The 18,797-nt window shown below is 48.7% G+C and overlaps 1 protein-coding gene across 1 annotated transcript in view; it reads left to right on the forward strand.

The window, feature by feature from the left end:
- Positions 1 to 18,797, forward strand: part of LARGE1 (LARGE xylosyl- and glucuronyltransferase 1) — a 588,787-nt gene that overhangs the window by 518,733 nt on the left and 51,257 nt on the right. The window contains 1 exon segment of the mRNA XM_033866163.2: positions 6,684 to 6,839. Coding sequence (XP_033722054.2) covers positions 6,684 to 6,839 — 156 coding nt within the window.

Raw genomic sequence — 18,797 nt, forward strand, 5'->3', positions numbered from 1 at the left:
CACCTAGCGGATAAGAGCTGGAGCTGGGGCTGGGATCAGGTGCGTGTGCTTATCCTTTTGTAGCATATATCATAATCCTGAAGAGGACAAGGAAAGGGACTTCTGAGACCATTGTCCTTCTCCCTGAAATACCAGACAAGGGAAGAACAGAGGGAGCTTAAATTCCTTCAAAAGAAAATGACAAGCTGTTTGGCCCTTAGATGAAGAAAAGAGGAATATGTTTCTCTATCTGAAAGCCCACATGAATAGGGCTTTTATAACTGATTTGCTATAGACAGACAGAATGTGAGGATTATTGAGAATGTCATCATCATGATTTCCATTCTTGAACCAAAGGGCAGCTATTGAATACTAACTACCTGCCAGGCAGTAAGCACTCAGGAAGAATAATAAGTCACGGTCCCTGCTGGCCCGGAAATTCATATTCCAGTGCTGCCAGGTGCAGGAATGTAAATAAATAATTACCAGAGCATGCGATGAGTTCTCTAATAGAGTTCAGTACGAGAGCCTGTGGCGTACTGAGGAAGGGCCCAGCAACTGCCTTAGGTGTTATATGAGGAATGCTTACAGTGAGAATCAGAAAACCCAATTTGTAGTGGCTTAAAATAAAATTGGGGGTTTGAATTTCTTTCCTAAGAGTCCTGGAGTAAGCAGCTGTAGAATTGGTTTGTAGATCAGCAGTGTGTTGACCTCACAGTCACAGGATGGCTGTCAGAGTGCCAGTCATCACATCTCTGTTCACAACAGGAAGGTGAGTGGGGTGGGAGGAAGACAGCACCTTATCTGAACCTTGTGATTAAGAAATCAAATATATGCTTTGCCATGTGTCTTTTTGAGCAATCCTGTGTCACATGGCCACCCCTAGCTGCAAGGGAGTCTGGGAAGTCAGAGAGAAGAATCATCATGAATGCTTGGATCTGAAATGGATCATGAGCCACTCAAAGGGGCTAGGGACGTTGCAACTACAAACAAAATGAATGTTCTTTTAGGAATGAAGAATGGAGTGGAGAGAAAGACTACTAGGAGGCAACCTTCTGGCATGAGTGGAAACCTTCAGGGAAAGAGTTACAGAAGAGGTGCATTTGAGCTCAGCTGTGAAGGACAAGCAGGCATGAATATGGTAGAGAAGAAATAAAGATATTCTAAGGAGGGGGAAAAAGGCATATGCAAAAGCACTGAGTCATGGAAGACAGGTTCAAGAAATACCAGGAAGTTCTTTTAGCCTGGAGTTAGAGTTGGAATTGTAAGTGGGAACCAGTTTGCAGCAGGCTTCACTGCCAGCCTAAAGAGGATAGTTGTTATTCTATGAGCCAAGAAAGTCAGTGGAGGTCTCGAGACAGAGCCCCGTTTTCCAAATACCCCTTATCTCAGTAACTGGGAACACATAAGCCCCGTGTTCTTATTCACGTGGCATTTGCACACAGGTTCTGATATCTTGGCACTTTGGCCAAGAAATCAGAATTATTTTTATGAGCCCTGTGGTTTCCAAGTACTTGAGAAGCCGGAGTATGGGCTAAACTCCTTCCATAGCCTTGTCCTTGTACTGAGGTCTTGTTTCTGTCTTTGAAATGCTTTTTTCCTGCGCCCTTGATAGGTGATAGTCTCTCGTTTCTCCTTTAATCACGTTGACTTTTGCTGTCTTCCCGGATGATGTTTAAGTTTCCTGGACAGTAATCAATTTTCATCCATTTCTCAGGCTCATTGCAGGCTGACTGCAAGTCTGTACACATACTCAGCCTTTACAGACATTTCAGATCCAATCAGATCACACTCCTGGGACCCCTGATGCCTGGTAGCTTCTGCAGCCCACCTGCCATGCAAGCTGGATGCCTCCTTCTCTACTTCCTCCCAAGCTGGAGGTTCAGCCCATGTATATGGGAAGTCCTAAATCACCCCAGCAGCCTTCGTGTCCCCGGGATGGTGCCGTGCCTATGTTTGGGAGGGAAGAGTAGGTTTCACTTCTGATCCTGTAATCTTCTGAGAATCTCATGTTCATTGCTGTAAACAGTCAGTTGATGATTACAGACATGGGAGAAATAAGAGAGAGAGAGATTCCTCATGTCTCTACCTCTTTGGGTTTGAATCCTGACTCTCCCACTTTCTAGCTGTGTAACCTGGGGCAATTGGCTGAACTTTCCTTACCTGTAAGATGGGATAATGAGAATATACCTATAGTACTAAGTAAAGTACAAATGAGCCATGACGAATGAAATGTCTAGAGCAGCGCTTGGCACATAGCAAACATCCAATATATGTTAGCTGCTAATATTAACAATAATAATGATTACTGTGCTGATGTGTCCCAGCAAGTGGAATAAGTTATGATTGGTTTTCACAAGCGTCATAGACTCACATGTACTTACCAGCTTCTTGCAAAAACGTATTTTGGGCACATTCCCAGTGTCACTTTGTCTCGTGTGTGTAAGCTTGTCAATGTATGTCATCTACACCACCAGCTTGCTGGCCCTGAGCCAGCGATGATGGGTGATTCTGGCCCTCAAGGGACCAGGAAATGACATTTCTCAGTAGTCAGACATGAGCTGATAAGAATTATCAGCAATACTCATCCTGATTTGGAGTTTCAGAGGCAGGTGCGTTGTTTAGTGGGAGGAGTGGTGGCCTGGGAGACAGAGCTGGGCACCACTTCTCCCTCTGCTGTGAGTCTGGGCAAGTGACTTTCTCCCTCTGGGCCTTGGTTTCTCTATACTTGAAGTAGCCCAGCCCAGAAACGATCACCAACAACTTCTCTTTACCATCTCTTTAAAAGCACGAGTCATACTTGTAATTGAAAATGGACAGTTACGTAACGTCTGCCTCTTCCCCTCAGTTGTAGGTTCCAGAAAGAGAATCTTGATCTTTTGTGTCCATCTCTGCAATCACAGCCCCTATCAGTGCCTGGCACAGAGTCGGTGCTCATTCTAGTATTGAATGAATGAATGATGCGGCAGAAAGAAAAAGATTTGGGAGTAAGACAGGCCTGATTTTGTATTAGGATTGGCTGCTTACTAGCTGAGAGACGCTCAGGATTATTGTCTGTAAAATAGGGATGATAATAGAAACAACGTTACCAGGTTGTTTTGAGGATGGAATGTGAAACCACACATACACATACACACACACAGCAACAGTAACAGGCCTGGCCTATGTCTAGCATATAATGGGTATTAGGTAAACAATAGATATTACTTACTTCTCTGGAGCCTAGCACAGGGGAATGGAGTATTCTCTGTTGTGATGATTAGAAACCTAGGTGGAAAGGTAAATCTGAATATACATTAATAGACTTTGAGTGGGCTCACCTATTACAGGGCAGCTAGGTTCACAGGGTTTTTTAAAACCCCTTTGGCCTACCAGCGACCCACCATCTTCTCCCCCTACCTTCCTTTAACCTTTGCCGCTTGTTATATAACCTCAGTATTTACCTGTAGATGAACCCAGATCCCTGGGCAGACACAGAACAGGATGAGACACGATGGGATAAGTGGTGACCTGGAGTGGGAGGGCGGGAGTACCCGGAGACCTGCATCCTCGTCCCAGCCCGGACCTGGTCCAAACTCACCACGTGATCTTGGGCAAGCCACCTCTCCTCTGCAGGCCTCCCTCTCCGCACCTGTAAAGTGCTCAGCCATTGACATGGAACACGATAGCAGTCAGGAACCTGGGGGTTTAGGTCCAGAGCTGCGTTCGTGTCTCAGCTCTGCAGCTTACCGGCTGTGAAATACAGGCAAGTCAAGTACCATCTCTGTAAAATGTACAGTGGGATTCAAATGGGCTCATTTGGAGCATTTAATGACACAGTGTCTCCAAAGTGCCTGGTAGATTCGTGAATGATAAGTGACAATTTGTTTGTCTGGGGACTCATAGGCTAGCCCTGATTTCCCCTTAGTTAAAGTTGTTCCCTGTTGAAGAAGCCCAGGTTTCCTGAGTCAGGTGCACATCCGTCAGCCTTCCTGCTGGCTTCAGCACTTGGCAAGGACCAGAATCTTTCACAGCAAAGACGTGATCCCCACTGGGTATGAGTGTCACCAGCTCACATGCAATTATTTTAATGCCTGGCCCGGGACCTTCTCCTGCCCGGGTTGGGTGTATTCTCAAGGGAGTCTTCCCTCTCCTTCCCTCTCACACCCTTCAGAGGGCACAGGAGGAGAATCGCACATTGTATACTCATCCTTCCCTGAAATGCAAACACTGCCAAGTGGCCTCGTTCCAAGGAGGGTCTGCTGTCCCTTTCTGCCCTCTCCTGAGTGCGAGATGCCTGCTTCCCTCCTCACGGCTGCAGTGGACCTCCTGCTGGCGGGAGGCAAAGGAGGGCAGAGCACTCGTGGTGCAGATTGGTCCCATCTTTGAGGGGGAAGGGAACCCACATATATGGAGCCACTGTGACATGCAGGCACTGTGCCAGGCATTCGTGTAACCCTCTTATAACCACTTTGTGAAGTTGGGGTTACTGATCCCCTCCTTGCACGTGAGGAAATTGGTGCCCCAGGAAATGCAACAAGATGCCCAAGGACACGCACAGCTAGTGAAGAGGATGGCTGGGATTCAGACCTAGGCTGCTTTGACAGCCCCGGTTCTTGCTCTATAGTTACACCTTTGCTGATTAGGGGAGAGCCGTGATGTGGTTTGGACCAAATAGGTTTCCTGTTATTCGCTGTACCTTGAGAGAGGGGCTTGGTCTTACAAAGCAGTGTTTCCCCAGCTCAGGTGGTCAGATAGGCTGTCCGTCCCGCCATGGGAGGAGAGAGTGAGGGCCACGGGGGGCCAGTGGGGGAAGAGGAGAGCTCTGTTGTCTCTTCTGTAATGTGATGCAGCGTGAAAAAAGAAGTCTTTAGAACGTGGCTTCTCCCGTTCTCCACAGAGTAAAGAACTTTGGAATCAGATTTCTTCAGATTTATGTTTGAATCCCAGCTCCAACATTTACCAGCTTTGTGGCCCTGAGCAAGTTACATCTCCACAGTTTCTTCATCCTTTTTATTTTAATTTTTTGATTTTTTAAAATTTATGTGTGTACGTATTTATTTATTTATTTTTGGCCACGCCCTGTGGCATGCGGGATCTTTGTTCCCTGACCAGGGATCGAACCCGCACCTCCTGCATTGGAAGCACATAGTCTTAACCACTGGACCGCCAGGGAGAGTCCTCAGTTTCTTCATCTTTAAATTTGCATTCCTTGTTAGGGTCATTGTGAGGATTAAAGGAAGACAGTGGATGTGAAACAATGTGGAGCAACATAGGATTCCACTCAGAAGTGACTCCCCAGCCCCGGGGGTGAGCCATGCCCCCAGGCTTCACAGCTGACTCGTAACTAGTGTCCCCGGTCCCGCTTTGGGCCCTCTCACCCTGCCACTCACATCTTCTCCATTACAATCAGAGTAATCTTCCCAAAACCCAGAGTTAGTCATTCCCTGCCCCCCTTAAAAATCTCCAGTGATGCAGTCTGAGTTCAGAACATGGTCCCACAGGGCCAGGATCTCCCCTGTCACCTCTGCAGCCACATCTGCCCCCCTCCCCCCCACCCAGGCCCTGTCTCCCCTGGAAACTCCTGCTGGGCCTTCAAGCCCCAGCACAGGTACCTCCTTCTGAGAGATGCTTCTCGGAGCATTCTGGAGCTGCCATGTCTTCTTGATCCTCCCTCCACGATTGCCGCCTGTTACCCGTTTGGGGACATGGCTCCCCAGCAGACTGTGAGCAAGCCAGGGGCAGGCACTGCCCGCAGGGGCCTCTGACCATCTCCCAACTCCATATACAGTAGGCACTTAATAGTTGCAGCCAGCATGAACTGAGCGCATGTCCTTACCACTTACGTGCTTTACTTGTATTAATGAGTTGCTTTTTCACAGCAGCTCTGGGAGACAGGGCATCCATCAGTCCTGGCTGGAGGCAAAAACCATACCAATTATTTGAACAGAGAATTTAATCTTTAAAAATGATAACTAGACGTAAAGTGTTCACTTGGTAACTGTAAAAGCGAAAATAGAAAATTGCAGGAAACAGTTCCCACCCCTGGAGCTGAAGGAACAGAGGGAAAAGGTAGGAGTTATTACAGCTCCGGGCCGGAAGCCACACTCTGGGGTCAGCAGGTAGCTCCAGAGGGAACAGTACCGGGCGGGGACAAAGGACCATGACGCTGCATCGGAGCTTTGAAAAACACTGCAAAGTGTGCTTAGCTGCTGCTGAGGGAAAGAAGTACCACCACTGGCATGGAGAAAGGGGCAGGGACAGGAACACAGGAAGGGGCAAGTTCCTTCTTCCCCTCCAGACTTTGTCTCCCTCTCACTGCCCCCGTTGGCGGTGCTGAACAGGCAGACACAGCAGAAGCACGGTTGGCAGAGTCCTGGCTTCAGCATCACAAAGCAGGTTTGGAGCCACGAGATGAAAGCTCAGAGACTGGGCTTGGCAGGAGCTGTTACTATTCCATTTCACAGATGAGGAAACTGAGGCACAGAGAGATTAAGTAATCTGCCTCAGATTAAATCACTACCTAGAGCAGAACCAGGATTTGACCCCAGGCAGTCTAGCCTCAGCACCCTAGCTCTTAACCCCTGGACCGCAAATGTTGAATGAATGAATGCATTTGAATGAATGAATGGGCAGGCCCCCAGGTAGTACTCAGACCAGTGCCCAGCCATGCCTCCCACAAGCACAGGTCATCCCGGCCTGACCGCCTCCTTGTCACCTGCCAGGTCATTCACTGGAACTCCCCCAAGAAGCTGCGGGTGAAGAACAAGCACGTGGAGTTTTTCCGCAACCTCTACCTGACCTTCCTGGAGTACGACGGGAATCTCCTGCGACGGGAGCTGTTCGGCTGCCCCAGCGAGGCTGACGTCAACAGTGAAAACGTGAGTGGTCCCAGGGCTCGGCCGCGCAGGCAGCAGTGGCCTCTCTGCTGGTCTGCCAAGGACCTCCGGCGCCAGCCCCCGTGCCAGGCTCAGGGCAGGCCCAGGAGGAGCCAGGCACCATCCCCACCTCGGGGCCGTGGCCAGGGGGACAGGCACATCAGCAGATCACTTCTGTGCTCATCCCTGTGGATGCAGAAGGGGGTACGCTCGCCCAGACTAGGTGAAGTCAGAAGGGAGCTGCCAAGCAGAGGAATCAGTGAGCAAAAACACCAGTGAAACAACAGACAAAGGGTCTCTCCACAGCCGGAAACTCTGAGGTCTTTGTGGACGTGACACCCACCTGGGAGACCCAGGAATCAGGGTCAGTGACTGGGGTGGCACAAAAGATGTCCACAAATGGTCACAGGCATAGCTGACATCTACTATATTGTCCAGTTTCTTCACTGTTTATAATTTTTTTCGTACGTTGTATCTCATTTGATGCTCATAGAAACCCTCTTTTTTTCCCCAATTAGAGTTGAAGACATTTAGGCACAGAGAGGTTAAGCAGGTTGCTCGTGGTCACACAGGATGTAGGAACAAAATTGAGACTGATTTGAAGTTCTGAGGAGCAGGATGTGGGGCAGCAGCTCACTGTAGTGGAAAAGGTAGGGCATGTGGGGTCAGGCCGACCTGGGTTTGGCTTCAATCCCTTCCGATTTCCACCTCTGTGACCTCAGGCAAGTTATTCAACCTCTCTGTGCTTCAGTTTCCTCAGCTGTCAAACAGAGATAAGAAAAAACGGTTATAGGGCCGTTCTGAGACTAAGTGAGAAACTGCATGTAACGCACCTAGCTCAGCATCTGCCATGTTAGATGCTTGATAAATATTTGCTCCCTGCCCTTTCCTTGACCCTTAGTATTAGACACAGAAGTAATTGGTTCATTCAGCCAACATTTACTGAAGGCCTTCTTATTCTGAGCACTGAGGATTCATAGGTAAATAAGGGCAGTGGTCCCTGCTCTCATGGTATGGATGCTCTAGTGGGGGAGACAGAATTAATACCTAGACGAACTATCAGGAAAAATTACCAGCCACTGACAGGTGCTACATAGTGACATATGAAGTCAGGGAGGACTTCTTTGAGGAGGTGACATTTCATCTGAGACCCAAATTCAAGAAAGACACAGCCTTGGAAGAGCAAGGGATCAGGGAAATACAGATCAAAGCCACAATGAGATATCTTCCTATGCTGGTTAGGGTGGCTCCTATCAAAAAAAAGCTAATAAGAGTTGGCAAGGATGCGGAGAAATTGGAACCTTGTACGCTGTTGGTGGAATGTAAAATGGTACAGCTGCTATGGAAAACAGTATGGAGGGGCCTCAAAAAATTAACAGTAGAACTGTCGTGTGATCCAGTGATTCCACTTCTGGGTATTCCGGGTCCTAAAGAATTGAAATCAGGATCACAAAGCAATATCTGCGTTTCCATGTTCACTGCAGCAGTATTCTTAATAGCCAAGCTATGGAAACAGCCTAAGTGTCCATCGACAGGTGAATGGGTATAGATAATGTAGTAAATATATATATATATATGTAGTAAATATACACAGTAAATATATATATGTGTGTGTGTGTGTGTGTGTGTGTGTGTATGAATATTATTCCACCTTAAAAAAGAAGGAAATCGTACCATTTGTGACAAGATTGATGGACCTGGAAGACATTGTGCTACGTGAAATAAGTCAGTCACAGAAGGACAAATATAGGCATGAGTCCAAATATACGAGGCATCGAAAATAGTCCCACGTATAGATGCTGACAACAGAATGGTGGCTACCAGGGGATGGAGAGAGGGCATTATGGGGAGCTATGTTCAGTGGTTATAAAGGTACAGTTATGAGTAAGTTCCAGAGAGCCACTCTACAACCTAGTGCCTATAGTTCACGGGGTATTGTGCACTTAAAATTTATTTAAGAGTGTAGATCTCATGTTAAGTGTTCTTACCACACACACACAAAGAAAAAAACCAAGACACTTTTGGAGGCAATGGTTATGTTTATTACCTTAAATGTGGTAATAGTAACCTGAGTATATACATATATCCAAACTCAGGTTTTCATTAGGTGTCCTTTTTTGTGTGCCGACTGTACCGGGTGGAGGAAGTTGCTGGTGCAAAGGTCCTGAGGTAGGGCAGGTTTGATGTGAGGAACTGAAGGATGGCCTGTGTGCCCGGGACTGCTGGGGAAGGAGGAGAACAGGAGATGCAGAGCAGCAGGTAGCCAGGAGGCAGGCTGGAAGGAGGCTGGAAGTGGGTTAAAGAGTCAGAATTTTGTTTTGTTACTATTCTTTTTCGTATTCTTATCTTGGATGTCAGGAGAATTCCTTTAGGCTCCGATGGCAGGGGAGGGCGCGTGTGGAAGCTCTTGCGGGCTTACACTCACCTGGCCCTGTATCAGGATGACTGGTCACACGGCCACCCCTGCTCTCTGTCACTTGGCCCCCAGGTCACAGTGGCGCTGCCTCTAGCTCCAGCCCTTCTCCGTGTCACCCTCCATACCTTCCTCAGCGTCTACCCTTCTTTACCACTGGCAAGAGAGGAGGGAAAACCATTAAGCACTTGACCTCTGTCTCAGATTCTGGGAAGCCCTTAGACGTCTCGACAGACACTGTGTTCTGGGTTTTCCTTCCGTTCTCTTTACTCACATCAGTATTTGTTGTCATCATCAATATTTGAGTGCCCATTCTGCACTCTTTCCCCAAACATTAAATATAGACTCTTCTCCTGCTCCTTTTTTTTTTTCCTCCACGGAAGAGGCTCAAATAAAAAGCCTTGCAGATTGACACCATCAGTTAATCTCCGTATGGGTGATTCCCGTGGTGCACTGCTCAATGCCTTAAAAGGGGAACTCCCTTTAAAAATGACTCACCGGCTCTTCCTACACCAGCTTCCCCTGGTGGGTCATCAGAGGGGGAAGTCTTTGGTTGTCCCTCTCGGAATCTGTGACTGCATTTACTTGTTTAACACGCACGTGTGAGAGCCGGCCACCAGCCAGGCGCTATGCAGGGCACTGTGGTTGAAATCAGAGGCTGGCCCATATGCCCTATAGAAGGTGCTTGCCATGGACCAGTGTCAGGGGTGGCAAGAGAACAGTCTGCCCAGGTACAGGGAGGGCCATGAAGGAGAGAGCAGCCTTCTTTGAGGCTCACCTCAGCTGTCCCCCCAAACACTCCCCTTGATGCTGAGCCCACATCCACTACCCTTCTGCTCCTCCTGCACCCCAGGCTCCCCCCACCCTCCTTGGGAAGGCCTTTGTACTTGCTTCCCAAGTCCTGGGACACCCAGACCACCCCCCAGCCTCAGGTAACCCTTAATGTCACTCTCTGTGATGTCCCATGTTTTCTTTTCCTCAGCGCATACCTACTATCCACAGTTATTTGATTCATGTCATTTTTTTCCTAGTTTTTTCCCCAGATATAAGAGACTCTGCCTGTACCGTTCACCTCTGGGGTGCCCTCCCCTAGAATGGAAGCAGGCACATAACAAGCACTTAATAAATGTTTATGGACTGAACTGAACAAATAAGAGGGAAGAATGAAGGACCAGACACAAAGGAAGAGCAGATGAAGAAGTAGAGAGTTCGGAGAGAACGTGCTGGTAGTTTCTGTACTGGAGCAGAGGCATGTCAGGAGAGGGGCAGAGAATGAAGCTGACTGAAGGGCCTGGGCTGTGCTTAGGAGTTTAGACTTAATCCTGTCCGTAGTGAGGAGTCATCAAAGGGCTTTAATCGTGGTCACATTTACATTTGAGAAAAATCACTCCATGTAGAGAATAGAACCGAAGGGGTGAGACTGGAGGCAGGGAGACCACTTAGAGGCCATTGCCGCATCCCAGGCCAAAAGATGGTGATGGGGCTCTGACCAGGGGCGGCGGCCGCGGGCAGGGAGAGGACAGATGGGTTGTTTTGTGGGTGCTGAGAACAGGGGAGCAAGCGCAGCTGGCCGCCATAAACCGAGACGGCAGGTCCCTGTGCTCTGCTTCAGTCAGATGCCTCTGGCCGGGCAGGCCCGCAGCGGCAGGGGCTGGAGCAGGCAGAGAGTCTGTAACACCGCAGCCAGGAATCGTGTCTCCGTGGGGAGTTCTACCCCTGATCCTTTGCAACATGCTGAGTGTTATCTGCAAACAGAGCCAGCGGGAAAGGGTAAGACCTCGTATCTGGCCCAAAGCGGAATGCTCCCAGCTTTGGGGAAGAAGTCGTTGGAACTATGACAAGCGCACAGTTAGTGATCGTCTCAAAGACTGCAAGTCAGGGACCTCTCCATTGGACTGCAGATCCCAGATGGGAAGGGGATCTGGTGGCAGGGTCTAAGTCTCAAGACGCGTTCATCCATTCAGCGGATAAGTCATTGAAATGGTCACCAGCCGCAGGGCTAGAGATGCTAGGCGGGGAGCGAGTGCAGATCGAAGCCTGACTCTCACAGTGCTTGTCTAGTGAGGGATGCAGGCAGGCACGGGGCTGTCATCCAGTGTGATAAGTGCCGGGACAGTGTGATGCTTTGAGAGCACACAAGAAGGGGAGAGCTGGTAGGTCAGGGAAGACTTCCTGCAGAAGGTGAAATTTGAAGGATGAATAAAGAGGAGTGAGAAGATATGGAGAGTGGCTGGAGCGGCACAGGCAGTGGAGACCAGAGGTGAACACGAGCATGGCATACTCGGCTTCCAGTGAAGCCAACGTGAGCACGTGGAGGGCTGCACAAGTGCATTTTTGTATTATTATGTCTTCACGGAGGTGACGATGATGATAAGGGTGTGAGCTCTCTGGTCATCCCAGATCGCTCATTTAATGGACATAGGACCTCGGAGAGGTCACGTGGATGCTCTGAGCCTTGGGTTCACCATCTGATAAATAACTGGGGACAGGGATGCCTTTGTCATAGTGTCTCATGGATAATGTATGTTAAATCACCAAAAATAGGACACCCAGAACACAGTGTTCATTGAGAAGGGGGTTTATCACAAACCACAGTGCCCAACCTGTCTGATCATAGTCTGTCGTTCCACGAATGGGTTCTGGGATTTTAAGGTTTTTTTTCTAGGAAGGCCTGGCAGAGAGATGAACCTACAGAGTCACTTAGAAATCTGTGTATGAAGCATGGAAGGGGCTGTCACATTTGCTCTGGATCAGGCAATCCCAGGTAGATGTCTCCTCCAGCAGGAGACTCTGGGTGGGAGGGAGAGGCCATTTGGTTGGTCTTGGTGCCAGAAAGAGAGAGGGAGAGAGAAAAGAAAAAGGAAAAGAGGGAGGGAAGGAGCATGAATTCAGGAGGTTGGGGGATTCAACCCTTTAGGAAGCAGAAAACCCCATTTCCCAGCCTTTGTTTGGGGTGCTTGCTCCAGAACAAGATGGTTTTGTTTGGAAGAGCTCAGGCTCCAGCTGCGGCGTAGAATGACAGTAGCTGATGGGACATTGCCACTCCTGTCCCACAGGTTGTCTGGCCATCTCTCCCTGGAACCAATAAGTTAGTCTGTGTAATGCAAGAAGCATTCACTTGGCATTAGTTACTATACTTTGAGTGAAGTCGCAGTGGAAGCTAGAATTCTGTATATTAGCATTTCTCTCCCCTTTCCTCAGCAACCCGGCTGCTCAAGCGTAGCCCAGAAACTCTGGGACTCCACAGAACGCGGCTGGATAATCGTGGATATTCTCTACCCCCCAATCCGTGCAAAAATCCTTCTACAGTGTCTCTAACAGGCTTACATCTGGTTTCCGCTGGAATCTTCCTAAGGACAGGGAGCTCACCACCTCCAGCAGCTTAGTTCACTGTTAGAAAGCTCCAGATGCTAACCCCCTCTTCCTCATGTTGAGTTGAAAATCCCCCCTTCTGGAAAGAATCCATGAATCTGAGTCCTGTCCTTGGGTGCAGTAAAAAATAAGGACACCCTCTGTGGTCCCCAACAGCTGGGCAGATAGTGTAGCTTCCGTACAGCGTGTTATCCGGAAACATGTAACTCTCCCCAAGCATTGTATCTATAGAAGCCTGCTTTATCATCAAGAGTGCGTTGCTCCACCTCAGGGCGTGTTCCAGATAAGAGAAACTCGCCTTTCTAAATGCAAAACCATTAACATATATGTTATTATAGATGTTTTCCAATTTGGATGGGAATCTTACTCAAGTACATGCCCTTCCTTAGTAACCAAAGTAGACCAAACTCAATTGACAATTTTCAGTGACTAAGGTTGCACTGAGTAGGCTGAGGGGGCGGGAATTGGCCAGAGGAGGGAAGATGCTGTTTATCCTGGCAGGAAATGGCCTCAGACTGTTTGCTGCTTATCCTGCAGATGCCTTTCTGACAGCTGTCACTTTCACTTCATCAGCTTCAGAACAGCCCTTTCTGGGCTCAACCCCCTGTTCATCCTTCCCGTGGCAGCCAAAAAAAGGAAAACCAGTGGTATTGAAGTCAGAAAGTCCAGTGGTAAAAGAATTATCCACTGTCATGTTAGAAGTTAAATTATGAAACATAGCAAACACCTAAAAAGTGGAAAAAAAGCAAAAAGACTGGATACCAATGAGTTTTCACATTTATATGTAATTATAAGTCAATAGACAAGTGTCTGCAGACTTGGAGTTCCCTTATCCGATGCCCACAGCAGACATCACTCGTTGATGACCCCAGTTGTCCATCTGGGCTCAGCCCCAACCCCAGTATCCTCACCAAGACAGTACTCCAGAGAACCAGTAACAATCCCCAAGCAATAACACGGGAGATGCGGGCATCCGTGCACTAGGCCTTCATCATTCTGTTCTCTCCTGCATGAGGAGAGCTGTCTGTGCTGCTCCAAGACCTTTCTCTGCTTCTTCTAGCCTTTGACAATTGGAGATTTCCTGCAGGGAAAGCAAAAGGGAAATGCAACTTTAATCTTCACCACAGTCAAGGGAAGGAGACGTTACGAGTCACTTTTCACAGATTAAGGAAACCAAAGCTCAGAAGAGATGAGTTACGTGCTCAAAATCAAGCAACTCCTACATGATGGGGCCATGATTGGAAACAGGGTCGCCCTAACTTTGAAGTCATAGGCTGACCGAGGCCATGCTCCTCAAGTGGATGTAGATCCCTATTTAAAATTAACATAAGAGGAGCTACAAGTCATTCAGCGATTCTCCTAGCTGCTTTTACTTTATATCACTGTTCTTACGAACAGTATTCTTTTACGAACCCTGCAAGGTAGTTATTATTATCTTTATTTTTTAGAGGAGACAACGGAGGCTCAGCAATGTGAAATCAGAGGACAGGTTGGTGGCAACTCTGGAACTGGTATCAGTCTTGCTGAGTAGTCTTTTTACAACTGCTGAAAACACTCCATGATCTAAAGTTGTAATACTTAACCCCAGTCCCAGCACCCCCATCTCCCAGAGCTCGTGCCTTTATTTTTCTCCATAGCACTTATCACCCATCGATGTATTATATTCTGGACTTATTTATTTTGTTGGTTCTGTCTCTCCAACTAGAGTGTAAGCTCTGGGACTGCAGGGATGTCTGTCTGTTTCATTCATCAGTATATCTTTATGCCTATGAAAGACTGCCTGGTATGTGCTCGATAAATTTTGTAGAACCAATGAACATATTACAAGTCTTTGTCTTGAAGTATTTGTGGTACTCTGGAAAGAGCCCTGTACTTAAAATCAGAAAACCAGGCCCCGGGACTAGATCTATGCCTTCAAGTATAACTCTTGCCTTTCCTGAGCCTCAGTTTTCCCACCTGTAAAATGGTCAGTAAACAAACCCAGCCCAGGCTGGTATGTGCGTTGAAGGGCTTAAGGTATGCGAAGGGCTACAGGCCACAGGCGGTCTCCTTACGAGTATTGGCCAGAAAGCTCGTCCTGGATGCCTTCCCATCCAGCTGCTCTCAGCCCCCTGCCTCACCTCTGAAATGAGGGCTTCCACTTTCAACCCCCTCGTGCTACAAGGGTGATGGGCCATCTGTGGGGTCACATCCCCTGATGCTAAGCTCACTAAGAAGAAAAGACAACGGCCTCACGGTGGCTCCGTGAGACGTTAAAAATAAGACACATGTAAACAGAAGCTACCAGGGAACAGATGGCTCTGTGGAAACAGCTGTATCCCAGAGAAACCCCAGAGAAACCCCAGAATGCGTTATTGTTCTCACGTGCGAGCCGCATGTCACCAGCCCTTTAATCACACAGTGGGCAGCAGAGCCCAGGGTGGATGGCGTCCAGAGCCCTACAACAGGCTGCCCGAGGCCAGCCTCCAGTGACTTTCCATGGCGTGTTAAGTTCCAGAGCCTGAAGCGTCAGTGTTTGCCTGGGTGGCCAGGAGAGGGGATAAAGGTGGGAGTCATGGTCCAGATACTCAGAGGGTGTGTCTGGGCCACAGGAATACATCCTTCCTTCGCACACCTAGGCTCTGGTTGTCACCTATCCAAACCCTCCAGGTGCTCGACTCTCCTGTGCCTTTGTCAGTCACAGCCCCCGCCCTCTTCTCCTTTCGGCTGAATCTTCCTCCCCTAACTGGCTCCTTGTGCGGTAGGTAAGAGGACAGCTCTGGAGCGAGACTGCCTTGCATAAGATGTTAGGAACACTCCCTTTGGGATTTCAGGCCACTCAACTCTCTGTCCCTCAGTTTTCTCACCTGTAAATGGGAATCAGGTAGGACTATTCCTACCTGGTAGGCTTGATGAGGATTAAGTAAGGTAAGGCAGGTCAGGAGCTTAGGTCAGTGTAGCACCTAGTACATCCCCCCGACCTTGAGTTTTGTTTTTTGTTTTGCGTTACGCGGGCCTCTCACTGTTGTGGCCTCTCCCGCTGCGGAGCACAGGCTCCAGACGCGCTGGCTCAGCGGCCATGGCTCACGGGCCCAGCCGCTCCGCGGCATGTGGGATCCTCCCGGACCGGGGCACAAACCCGCGTCCCCTGCCTCGGCAGGCGGACTCTCAACCACTGCGCCACCAGGGAAGCCCCAACCTTGAGTTTTGTTTGCATTATGAATACACAGTTTTACAATTGCTGACTTCTTTGTTTCCCCACCCAGACTGTATAAACAATTTAAGTGCAGAAATGGGTTCATTCCCCATTCCTAGCACAGGGCTTGGCATAGAATGAGGGACTGTTAATTGTGTGCAGTGTACACATTAACACTGATAGCTGGGAGGGAGCAGACCATGCCTTTTTCTTATTTTCTCAGAGCCTCAGTCAGTGCTCAGCAGACTCTCTCTGAACCGTCACTGAGTGGTCCTAAGGTCCATGCTTCTCCCCTCCCACGAAAGAATGAAAGTGGCCCATGGTTTGGTTTCCTTGGAAAACAGTGGTTTGGGTTCCTAGAATTTTGTTGATTAATATGCACAGCAGGCAACCAGCGAGCTAGTAATTTTTCTCTTCCTGTCCACGTGGTTTAATAAAACTTAACCACTTCATGGAAACCCCAGGGAAGAGCCCTGAGTTAGGTTCCAGGAGACGTGACTTAGAGCCCCAGCTTTTCTGTGCACATCCCTGGTGCTCCAGTTTCCTCATCCATCAACTGGGGGCAAGTGGGCGGCCCTGCCAGTCTCCTGTAGACACTGGGAGGAACGGATGAAGAAATGGATATCCAGGCCACTGAAAGTGAAAGCTGAAAGTGTAAAGCAACACTCCTGAGTGTTATCTTATCCATCAGATGTTTCTGCCTGTTGTCCTAAAGGATCCAAAGGACAGGTGTCGAAAGAAGAAAGGGTGGCCTCAGAGACTCCTGACTTGGTCCGTTGTGCTGTCTTCATCACTTAGTGGCTGGAAGAGGTCAAGTAGGTGTGTTAGTTAAGGTAACACAAGCAGCCATAAAATGGACTCGGCAGACTGGAAGTTTATGACGCACACGAAGTTCAAGCAGGTGTTCCTGATTGGCAGGCAGCTCTTCTCCAGGTTCGGGGCCCAGACTCCTTCCATCTTGTGCCTCTGCCCTCCACAGAGCATCCTCTACTGGGGGCTCTCGCTCTGGCTGACACAGAGAAGACTGTGCGTGAGACAGTCTTAAAAGTGGTACCTGTAGTGGCCAGAATCTGCCCACATTCCACTGACGCGGACTTGGCTACATGGTTCCCCTGCACCGCAGGAAGGTTGGAAACTCAGCCCGAGAGCAGAAGATCTCTGCCACCGAGGGAAGCACATGATTCAATCCTCTGCAGTCACAGAACCATCTGGCATTAGACTAGAAAGATCCCCAGAGACTGCTGAACACGGCATCCTAGTGACTTGATTATGTACAAGAACTTGGAGGAGAGACACCTGGATGTGAATCTCGGCTACTCTGTTCATTCATTGTGTGACCTTGAACAAGTGGCTAAGGCTTTCTTTATAGACCTGGACTGCTGGTGGTCTCTAAGCCACGGTGACCATGAGTGTTAATGAGAAAGTGCCCACAGGGCTCTCAGCCCTTACCTGGCCTAGTGAGGACGTGATCCTTGAAGCCAGAACTCTTTGTCTTGCTGTTGGGAGAAATGACTTGCTCAAGGTCACGTGGAAAATGAGGGCCAGAGGAATCAGGCCTCAGTGTCCACTTATCCCTATAATCTCTCCATGTCGTTTTTCCTGACTTCGAGCAGAGAAGTCCATCAGGCCAGAGCCCAGGGACACACTTCCCACCCATCTGAGTCCTCAGGCAGGACCAGCCATCATCTCTGGCAGCTCAGAGGTCAATCTAGGCCACTGCCCTTCAGGATGGGAAGAAATAAATGCAAACTGCTTAAAGGTCATTTGCCCTTAAGTCCAGATCTCCCTGTGCCTCAGCTGGCTGCCCAAGGAAGCAACTGAGCAAATGCATTTTATCTCAGGAGGAATCTGTCTTTTGTTTCTGTGACTTGCTTGTCAGGGGCCCCTGCTCCCCACGTGGCTGGAGTGGGCAGTGGCGGTAGCATTCAGACCCTGTTAACCCAAGTCACCCCAGCCCTGCCTTCCAGCTCAGCATCTCCCTGGAGAGATTACCTGGGTGAAAAAGAGGCAGGTTTCAAGCTGCTCTAGTCTCCTCCTTGGGATAACATCAGCCATGCAGTCAGCAATGATGAGCAGTCCTAGATTAGAATTTGAAAAGGTACATAATGCGATCATAATAACATCGCTGAGGTGTGTGTAGAACTCTACAGTTTACAAAGCACTTGTACATGCATTAGCTCATTTGAGAAAATTGCAGGGAATTACTTAAGTACAGAAAAGTATAAAGAAGCCAATAAAATTCATCTGTGAATCCACCACTCAGAGAAAAGCTTTGTTAACATTGTAACGTGTTCCCTTTGGTCTGTTTCTGGTTTGTTTGTCTTTTTGCTGTATTGGAATCTTACTGCATGTGCATTTTTATGGCCTGCTTTGTTCACACAGCGTTGTGTCTTCCACCAGCTCATTTGATCCTCACATCCATCCGCCAGGAGAGAAGTGATTGTGTTGTGAGATGTCCCTGGTGTGAGGTCCAAAGACTGGATTCACAGTCCAGACTGCTGCTGTCTAGCTGTAACTGGAAGATTATGGACACCTTCTGAGCCTCAGTTTCCTCTCTCGTAAAACGGAGCTCTGTGCTGAAGGATTAAATTAGTAAGGCAATGCACCTGCTTTAGCACTACACCTGGCGCGCAGTAGGTGCTCGGTCCATATTAGAGCAGAGGTGCAGAGCACCAGGTTGATAATCAATATAATATTAAAGCTCAAGGAAGACATCTATTTGGTCCAGAGTCCAATAGACTCTGACGTTTTATGTCTGACCTCATACTTGCTGTGCTTTCCACAGTACCCAGTGTGGTTGGTAAATGGCAATGTTACCTAGGTCCTATCCGTTGAGCACTGTGATGGCCACAGGTGACCTGGGGATGTGGCTGCCATTGAACCACGTTGGTACCGTGAAGTTCATAGATGGAGGCGCCTTATCCCCCGGGACTGCTGGTAGACCCTGCCAGCTAGGGCAGCCATACTTTGGTAGCTCTAGGAGCATTTTCATTGGTCACTG

Source organism: Tursiops truncatus, chromosome 11 (assembly GCF_011762595.2).
Source record: "Tursiops truncatus isolate mTurTru1 chromosome 11, mTurTru1.mat.Y, whole genome shotgun sequence".
Taxonomy (NCBI): Eukaryota; Metazoa; Chordata; class Mammalia; order Artiodactyla; family Delphinidae; genus Tursiops; species Tursiops truncatus.